This window comes from Gymnogyps californianus, chromosome Z, assembly GCF_018139145.2.
Source record: "Gymnogyps californianus isolate 813 chromosome Z, ASM1813914v2, whole genome shotgun sequence".
NCBI lineage: Eukaryota > Metazoa > Chordata > Aves > Accipitriformes > Cathartidae > Gymnogyps > Gymnogyps californianus.
In genome coordinates, this window is record NC_059500.1 from 16,838,456 (window position 1) to 16,848,725 (window position 10,270).

At 38.6% G+C, this 10,270-nt stretch overlaps 1 protein-coding gene across 6 annotated transcripts in view; it reads left to right on the forward strand.

The window, feature by feature from the left end:
• Positions 1-2,987, forward strand: part of AP3S1 (adaptor related protein complex 3 subunit sigma 1) — a 35,642-nt gene extending 32,655 nt beyond the window's left edge. For 5 of the 6 annotated variants that reach the window (XM_050912744.1, XM_050912747.1, XM_050912745.1 and 2 more), the window contains one exon: positions 2,340-2,987. In XM_050912744.1, the coding sequence (XP_050768701.1) occupies positions 2,340-2,468 (129 nt within the window). In that variant the 3' untranslated portion in view covers positions 2,469-2,987. Of the gene's footprint in view, positions 1-2,319 lie in introns of all 6 variants that reach the window. The other variant, XM_050912743.1, reaches the window with a different exon arrangement.
• The last annotated feature ends 7,283 nt before the right edge of the window (positions 2,988-10,270 follow it).

Genomic DNA, 10,270 nt, shown 5'->3' on the forward strand with positions numbered 1-10,270 from the left:
AAGATTATTTACTAGAATACAGATTTTCCTCTTCATGAAGGTATTGCAGTTGAAACAGCCTCTGAAGTAAATGACCTGATAGACTTGGTGATGTTAAGGGAAACCAAGGAAAAAGAGGCTTCGAAAATACTTTTTTGCACCTTTTTAGTTTTACTTAGTCTGTACTTCTGAGAACCGATAATTTGGATTATGTCAGGGCCAAAGTGAGAGCAAATTATTTGGTTGCATTAGAGATTTAAGATTTCCTGAGCTTTCTCCTCTACCCCCACATGCCTCTCCCAACTTTGGCATGTCTCACATTTGAGTGTTTAGCAGGGGGGATGTTAACAGATGATTCACGGCTTTCTAGTCTCTGTTCCTGGTACTGAGAATCCTCATGTGACTAAAATCTAGGGATTTATGATGCTTTAGCATTTCCACATGATATAAAAGGGTTAGTTCAAAATCGGAAACTTTAATCGGTTTGATTTTGACTATGGGTTATGTTTTTGAAGGGAGAACAGTAGGTAGGATTTTAAGTGGAAATCTTATGTTAATTTGACCTTACTTTTATTTTTTATAAGAGAGTAGTTAGTAAAAGGGAAAAAATGTTTTTTTGGACAGCCTTCAAAAAGTAGAGTTGTTATCTGAGGAGTATATGGAGTGTCTGTCTCCTTTTGTGCAGTAGTGCAGGTGGACACCATGGAAGTCAGGTGTACTCCTCAGTAATTATACTCTGTAATTGCAGTGAATTTCAGTGAAAATCAAGAATCTGAAAAGGTTATACTTTGAGCAGTAGTCACTTACCAACACTATTTAATAATCAAATATGACACAAACTTTTCCAGAAGTTATTCTTCTTTTGTTTGGCTATATTTCTTGCTCAGAATTATTTTATCTGCAAATACACTGGTTTCTTCAGTCTTTGACACTCTTATAATGAAAGACTTTCCATTTCTACAGGTTTAGTCTTTTGTTTAACCAGTTCTTAGCATGTTGCTTTGTTTTTTGTGGATTGCTCCTTTTTACTGGGCCTGCAAGATGCCACACTCTAAAACTGTAGTAGTTATGAAAATCACTTTGTGGTTTTTATTCTTTTTGAGTATTTTTAATCCTACTTTTAAAACATCAAAATAAAAAGTTAAGTTCTTTACATATTCACAGAATTTGAAATCTGATGTCTTTTTCTGCAAATAAGAGCTCTGTTTTTAAAATCTTCCAGGCTTTTTTTTTTCCCAGCAAGAACAAAAATGATTTTTACACTTTTGCGGCAAGGCTGAAGTAAACCACATAGCTAATTCTAAATACACATAGAGAATCTGCACTTTTAGGAGAAACATTTCCATACTTAACATGAATAGTACCTTTACTACACAGCATCAAATACAGTAACTGAATTATTGGCCTTTTTTTAATAGTCCTTAAAATAACAAGGTTTTGAAGAGGTGTTCTTCAGAAGCAATAGGGAAAGATCATGTTCTTCAGAGCTCTGAGCTGTAAATCATCTTTGTTAGCATTTCAGTAATATACCCTAGTGTGTAAACTTGGCAGTTATTTTATCTAAAAGGCAGAACTGAATGGAAGTCAGTAATGAACTTCTATATTGTAAAACTTGCATATTTGTACAGAGAGGCTCTGGCTATCAATGAAGAAAGATGACATGCAGTAGAGGACTTCAATGCAAAATAGGTACTTCAGTGTTTAATTTGGCATAGCCAGGTTATTATGTAATGTTCCAGTGTGCCTGGGGGCTGCAGATATGTTAGCATATAATTAGATACTGTGGGACAACAGATTACTCCAGTTGGTCTGTAGAAATAATCTTTCTGCCTGCTCTCATCACCCACAAATGCAAGGTGTTTATCCTTTTTATTTTAGGCTAAGCCACCTTGAAATACCTTATATATTGGTTTAGATAAGTAACATGGTTCAGCTGACATTCAGTAGCTTGTTGCTTTGAGGTTACGTATTCTGAACCTGTAACCAATGTTAGGCAACTGTGAACCATGTGAACTTTTAGAATAGGAAAGAGACAGCACATTGGACTTCAAACACCTCAAGATTGTTCTATAACCTACACATTACACACGCTTGGATAAGCCTCCTATTCCTCCCTGCATACTTTTCCATCAAGTTGACATCACATGTTTTACCATATAAAAAGGAATGTGTGAACTGTTTTCTCTTTCTGGTTTAATATTTCCAAATAACCCATTTCATTCCAAACACAATTACCATCTGGTCTTTCTAATTGTGTAACCATGGAAATACTTGAAAAGTTAGTTGTCTGTGTATATTGCTAGTGAATCTTCTTGTGATCAATTTTGCCTGACTTGCATTTTTCCTCACTTTATACACAGGCTGGTTTAGCAGGAGCTCCAGCCCGGGCTGTTTCAGCTGTAAAGAATATGAATCTGCCAGAGATCCCAAGAAATATTAATATTGGTGACATCAGTATAAAAGTGCCAAACCTGCCCTCTTTTAAATAACGTGGCTACTCCAGGTAAAACCAAGGAAGAAATGTAATAGAGATTTACCGCATAATGGTTTACTAAATAAACGATGTCTAACTTTTACTATTTGGATAAAACTCAAGGTACTGTATAGACATAATTTGAAAAATCAGTGTGTGGAGTTGAATGTTGCTTTTGTCTTGTTTGTGAAATTAAAGGAAATGGGTAGTTCCCGTGTGATTTCTAAATTACATTCCTATGCCCTTGTAAGGCATATCACTGTGTCTCGGCTGCTGCAGTATTTTGAGAAAGTATTTAAGATGTTCTTTACTTTGTATAACCTATAATGCTGAGTTTTTTTGTATATTCACTAAGGTCTATAAGTAGTGCATTCCTTAACTACTTCTGCTGTTTGTCATGATTATTTAAGACTGAAGTGCAAATGTTGCATGAAAACATTAAACTCTTTTGTTTAAATAAAATCATAACAAACTGGACTTCTAAATACCTGTTTGTCTGAAATCTGCTCTTTGCAATAAATCATGTTATTTCCTATTCATGGAGCCGATTGACTGTATATAAATACTGTTGTAGCAAGCATTAATGTTGTAGTTTAATCTCTGAAGGAATTACATGGGGGTATTGTGTTGAACATATTGGCTCTTTACATTTCTCACAAAAGCTGTTCATTATTATTCTGAAGGAAAAACTGCCTTTACTGAAGATCCAATGACTTCTGTTTACATATAGATGCTGAGAAGATACTTACACAATCTGATATACTTTCCCTGACGGTCTGACTTTGTTTTGGGAAAAGGCGTCTCTGCAGTTGCTGTGTGTGTTGTGAGAAGTACAGAATGGGCTGAGGAGATTGGGCAGCTCAGAACTGTAAATGTGAGTGTATCAAGTAACGTGATAAAGAAAGGCACTCTGGAAAGATAAATGAGGATACTTTAATAGGGCTTCTGTGCCTGGTGACATTTGTGATTCTCTGCTTCGAGAATTAGATCTATGAGATACTTAGTATTGTCAAGACCTCAGAAAATCTAAGTGCTATCACCTCTGTGTAAGTTGCTCAGCTCTTAAACTCTTCTGTCTTTTAAAAAAAATACAGGGGGGTAGCGATTGGTTTTTATAATCATGCTCTTAAGCTCTGTGTGATGTACAAGTCTGTTTAAATGAATAATAAAAGTATCATTGGGATATTTAAGAATTCCTGTAAAGTTTTTTTTCTCCAAAAAAGTATGCAGTTAATACTGTATATGAAAATACAATAATACTGTATCAAGGACAACACATCTCAGGACTAGTCTGAGAGGTCCTGTGTTACTTTAGAAATTTGGATTTGATGTAAACCAAGCATTCTTTTCCTTTGACTAGAATGTTAAGACATATCCCATAGGATAAACTTGGAATCACACCACATGCTCTGTTTGATCCATAGTAACTATCATTAGTGCCTTTTGAGAGCATTTGAGAGAGAAAAAGAGAAAGAGAAATTACTTTTGAAGTAGAAAATCTGATACAATCCAAGGAATTTTAATGTATTTCTTAAGGGAAGGGAAAGATACTTCATGTATATTGTTCGTATTGCATTGAATAAGCATCAAGTAACACTTACTATTTTGTAAATGCTTTTGAAAACAGAATTGCCCTCTCCATACCTCTTGAAAAGAATATTTATTCTTCCAAATTAACTTTGTTTGAGGCTTCAGGAAATTTCAGGTGGAGTTTAAGTAGAAAACTGCCACTTTCTCATTTCCACTGAAGAAACTGAGAGAATGGAACATGCAGCATTTTTTTTTGCTATGAAGTCGAGTATTCTTTAGTATTCCCAAGTTAGACAGCTTAGCTAGTACAAATCTGGAACTGTTATTTCACCTGCTTTTGCCAACTTTTGTTTTTCTGCTTAATGCATAGACCATGTGATAGTCAAAGTAAAGACATTGAAAATTTTCCACATTGTTCCCCCTGTGAGGATTTAGTTAGTGCTGCTGCCGAAGGATAAATAGGAATTTTGAAACATTTGGTACTCTGACCTACAGAGAGTTCTTCTGGCTATTTGTGAAAGGAGCTCACAATTTCAGAAATTTTTCCACGTCCTCTATTTTTTGTTTCACTTTTTTCCCCTCCGGTTCATTTTCAGATTTGTAAGCTTATGTAGTTAAAACATTTTTCATTCCTCGCAGAGGAATCTTTTCTGGGTTTATTTGAATCAAACATTTTTCCAAATCCTTAGAGAAAATATTTCTGAGATGCATCTTTACATGAAGCGTATTTCAGATTAATTTCTCATCTCTTATCTGTCAATAGCCAAGCTTTCATTCATTTTTGTGAACTAGATCTTAGCTCTTAACTATTATATGACTATTTTAAAGCTTTTTTTTTTTAGCTTTGTGTTTTGCACTAGTGTTGTTTATACTACCTTCCTCCTACCTGACAACGTGGCTTCTGCTGGAAAGGACTCTTCTCTGGACAGCTCTTCCATAGACACCAGACTTTTCAAGAAGCTTCTCTGTTTGTGACTGACCAGCAAATATTTAATGCAAGGCTGTGACTAACAACTGGAGCTTCCTTACTCAGAAAATCCTTGGATGGGAAGAAATGCTTTATCAGATTTTCGCAGTAAAATTGCACTCCTTTCAAAGAGAAATTCTCTCGCACGCAGAAGAGGTACCGTACAGAAAGCCTGAATGGTAGTATTTTTTTCTTAAATAAAAACAGATAGTATGTCAATATGGGCTTCCTCAGGGTAGCTGAACCTATTTGCCACCCCTTTGCCAGAGGATTGTCTTTAGTTTGCTAGGGGAGGTATTATCCTCCTACCATGTCACTTGACACTGCCAGGCCTTAAACTAAAACCCGTCAGAGGAAGACGGGATACTTGATTGATAGAATGATGGAAATGATATTCTTACTCTTGACCTTCTAGGGCTTGCCTTGTATTACAGGTACTCAGAGGTTTTCCACAATGCTGATCTGCTTGTATTCATCACCTTCACGAGAATGATGCGCGTTTTGCATTCTTTCTCCAATTTCACCAGTGTCCCCTTAACTACTACTTAGGATTTAAAATAGAAATAAGGTGTGGGCTGTCAATGATTAAGCTCTTGATTATAAATTTAAATGTTTTTAATGCTTCTGTAACGGCAAAAAACCCCAAACCCTTAACACATATATGTGTGTGCGTATATATGTGTGTGTGTGTATGTATATATAACGTCAGTCTTTTGCACTAGCTGTTGTTAAAAAGGAGAAGAGCTCATCTTGAGTCATCCTTTAGCTGCAGACGCCAGGCAACTGATTTGCAATATTCCACCTTCATACGACCTACCTTTTAAGTGACGTTCATCAGGGTGCCCGCATGTGTAAATAAATCACTGAAAGCCATTTTTCCTAACTCTGGGCATTTCTTAGAACTGCAAATGAAACATTATTAAACAGTAGCTGAGACTATTTGGTACTTATGGTATCTGAGACAGCACCTCATGTGTTAGTTTCCCACATCAGGTTTTCTCTCCTGTTCAGTTCAGTTTCTCTACTAGTGAAATTCTCTGCGGAGAAACCTTTTCATGTGATCATAGCAATTTAACTGTAGTAAGTATTATCTGTACTACTTTTTTATTGGTCCTTGATAAATCATGCACAGAGGTAATTTTAAGGAGACTGTGTAACATTAATAATACAAATTAGTAATTAAGCCTTCAGGATGTCTTATCTAATCTATTTTTCCTGCATTTCCCCACACCTCCTGTTTTTCTGTTGTCCGTCCCTGTATCACAGGTGGTTACTTGTCTCAATATTCCACGAGATAAGTATTTTCCACATTTGTTTGTATTCTGGGGATGCAGGGTGAAGTGCCTTCAGAAAGCAAGCTTGAGGCTTCAGTCTAGTGGCTGTTCAGATTGCCTGTCTCCAGACTGTGACTGTCTCTCTCGTTATGCATTATGCCTTTCAAATTCAGGGATAGCTATTGTGAAACTTCGTAATGGGGAGAAGGTTAAGTCTGATTAGCTCATGTGAGCAACTGCTAGTTCTGGCAAGTAATTTTTTTTGTCTTTGAGAAGAAAAATTCTTTTCTAGGGTACAGACTCCCTCTCAAGTATTGAGAGGAAAGGTGCTGGAAGCATTTTCCTTTCAGAACCCAAAGACTTTCTCTGAAGGCCCATGTGGAACAGACAGATGATTTTCTTCCTTCTCGCAAGATGGATTCTTCTAAACAAATGGAGAAAGGGCAGAAAGGATAAAAGTTCCACAGAGTGAGTAGGCATTCCCAGCTGCCTCCATAGACTTGAAACAGAGCAGCTAGTTTTCCCACAGGGGCAGGGGCAATGAGTACTGCTGAAAAAAATCTATAAGAGAAGTATCTCGTGTTAGAATCAGCTGAGAATGCTGTCTGCGGTATTGACAGCACAGACAGTACAGGTACTGTGTCAGTACACTCCCCTCTGCTCCCTGAATAGTGAAGCAGTGTTTTGAATATATTTTGGGAAGAGGGAATATTTTACGACATTACAAGTGTATACAAAATTTCTCCTCTTAAACAGATGTTGCTGCTCTGATTTATTCTGCTTGACAGGAATGGGTGGAGGAGAGAGTCACTTGTTGCAAACAGGTTCAAGCCAGAAACTCAAATAGGCGCTGCCTTCTTGTGAGCACATTTGACCTTTTCTTTCTAGTAGCACATTCCAATAAATGCTAAAATTAGTCCTGAGTTTTACTTAGGCCTATGCTGACAGCCAAATGGGAACTTGCTAATGTTCTAAGCATTACCTCATAAAGCTCCTTGATACTGAATTATAGCATATGCAGGGCATAAAATACTGAAGGAATTGGAAATTAAAATGTCACAAATCAAATCATTGTCTGTTTATAACTGTTAAAGAAAAACAGGGCCTAAGTCTTGCACAAAATATATTTCTCAACTTCTGCACAGAGTATTCATAATTTTACTAGGAGCAAGGAAAGCAGCCAAGTACTGCCAAAACTGACTAAAGGTGAACAGTTAATTTCACAAAAAAGAATCCTTTGTTATTTGCTTTTATCATTATCATAAAAAATTGTAAATCTCTCTTCCTCTCTTCATTTAAGGAAACGATCTGGCCTTGCAATTTTTGGTGTTCGATGTTTACCCCAAAATGCTCACTGAGCTCAGGTAGTGTTATTACCTCCATTCCATGGGTGGAAATGCAAAGCTAGTCACACTGCAATGTCAGCTTAGCAGCCATATTTCTTGTCTGCAGAAGTTTTGGCCTTGTGGTGCATTAGGAGTGCTGTGACAGTGTGGTCTGACCGGGGAGGAACCGGAGGTCGAGACATCCCCTCTTTGAGCAGACTGAGTATGCCTGTGGCTGGAGTGCTAGAGGCATTTGAGTTGATCCGTCATCCATCCCATGAGGCAGAGTGACAGGCACACTTGCACCATATTCCACTGCTTCCCTGCCCAGTTTGGCTCTTCTGAAACTCAGCAGCACACACAGGCTCCAAGTGTCCCTTTCTGGGCTGGCTCCGCTGTCCAGCCAGCCGACAGGACTGCACCAGGAGTAGAGCAAATCCCCCTCTGGATTCTCTCTGAACAGGACTATAAACATGTCACCAGAGCTGGAGCTAAAATCAGGCCTGTAATGATGACTGTGAGCTGCTTGGATGGACGAATGTATGATCTCCCTGTTTTCTTTTGGCTTTCACAGTCCAATCCACGGACCTTCTTCTGGTATGATTTTCAGCACTCGGCCAGCAGAGTTGCTCTGGGACCCAAGTTGAATTTCACGGCTTCAGATGTTAGCAGGATACCTGCATGATCAGTACTTTGTGTGTGCACCTAAGAAACTTTTGCCTTTGGTGTAGCCATGGTAGGTGGCACCCACATCTTCTCCACCAAAGGCCCACCCCAACAAATTTGACCAAGCAGTCTGCAAAAGTGCATAAAAAGAAGCAAAACTGGAACGGACTCTGCATTCAAAACAGTCTTTACAATAATTTGTTGGGCTGATGTGTGCCAGGACAGCAAAGATCTTTCATGATTCAAACAGCCACCCCATTCCCAGATGAGGTGCTGTTTTACTGGACGTCAGAAATTGTTTGGGTCACCCTAGGACAGAACTCATGGTTCTCTTCCTCCCTGAGACACCCTGGCATCTTGTGTGTCATAGACTAGCCTGCCCGCGTCTCTGTTAGAAAGTCTGCTTCACCAGGGACGGCTGTCTGTCTGTCATTCTTTTGTGTCTTTTCAGAACAGGTATCATCACAGATACCTCCAGGCACATCCTGGCTGCTGTCCCTCTGCAAGGTATTGTGCACTCATTCAAGATGTGATTGCCCTGGCAATATGTAGAATATGTTGCTATATAGAATTATGTTAATACAGGCATCTGCATCCTGGCTCAGGTTTCCCCCGCTTGCTTAAAAACAAGGACAGATAAACATTGGTTAAGGACAAGCCCTTATATAGACCTGCATGCTGGAGTCATGGTGCAGACAAAGGAGGGAGAAAGTTAATATGAGAGCCTCTTGCCAGAGGGTAACGTGAGTTTGTAGTATAGGACTGGGTGTCTGAGGAAGCCTCATGAGGTGTTACAGTTCTCCTAGGTGATATGAGGCTACACAAAAGGCCTGAATTGCAGCTCTCCAGCAAAAGGTGCTATCGCTGAGACAATCTTCAGGCAAAAACCGAGAGCAGGTAGGAACAGCCAGAGCATTTTACAGTTTAGAGTCACCCAGGAAATCTGTAGCAAGGTAAGAAATAGTTGGTGCTCATCCTTTCCCTCCTGGCATCAGTGCAACAGATTCCAAAAGCTTAAAACTATCACCCCATTAAATTAGCCCCCTTGGCCCTGGAAATTTCAGTTCTTAGGAATCTGTTATAGCCCATTTAAGTAGCTTAATGCCACTACAGTATATTTTTAGTTTAAGTTAGATTGCAGTTTACTAAAATACTTGTATCCAGCCATTGTGGGTTGGCACAACACAAATTACAGTTGTCCCGGCTATGCGCACCCAGCTTCTTGTGCACCCCTAGCCCGCTCACTGACGGGGCAGCATGAGAAAAGGCCTTGACGCTGTGTGAGCACTGCTCAGCAATAACTGAAGCATGGGTGTGCTATCTATGCTGTTTTGATCACAAATCCAAAACATAGCACCCTATGAGCTACTTTGAAGAAAATTAACTCTGTCCCAACCAAAACCAAGAAAATAGTAAGACAGGTAGTAGGATGAGGGAAGAGAAGGTGGTAGGGTATTAACTCAATAGAGGTTTGCATCATGCATGAAGTCGTTATTTTAAATTCATTCTTTCGTAAGTATGTATGATGAAGGGCTTCCTGCTAAATCTCACTTAGGTTTCCCAGGAGGGAAATGTTCAGGAGAGGGCTTGGGTGAAAAGAAATCGGTAGTCTGCAGGGCAGCTTAAAAAGAATGCTGCCCAAAAGAAAAGCCAGAAAGAAAACAAAGGATAAGGAAGGTTGTAAAAGAAGAAGGAGCTAAATAGGTTATTTTATAAGCCAGGGCTAAAAGTGTGACAGAGTTGTGAAATAGTTTATTAGGTTAACTGATATATATAGGAAAATGGACAAGCCTTTGCAAAACCAGATCTTTTTCAGGTAAAGACAAAGGCAGCAAGCTTTAAACTGCTTATAAAATAGGTGTGTTTTTTCTGACAATTGCTGGTCTAATTTTACTTTTCTGACAAACATTTATCTAAAGCTGGCATGACTGATGAGGAAGAAGTAACAGAGAAAGGCACAAGAATGAAGCAAGTGGATTTTAATATGAGAAAAGAGAAAACTTGCTGTTTCTTAGTAAGTGCTACATAGTATTAAAAGTGTTTGCAAACATAAGAA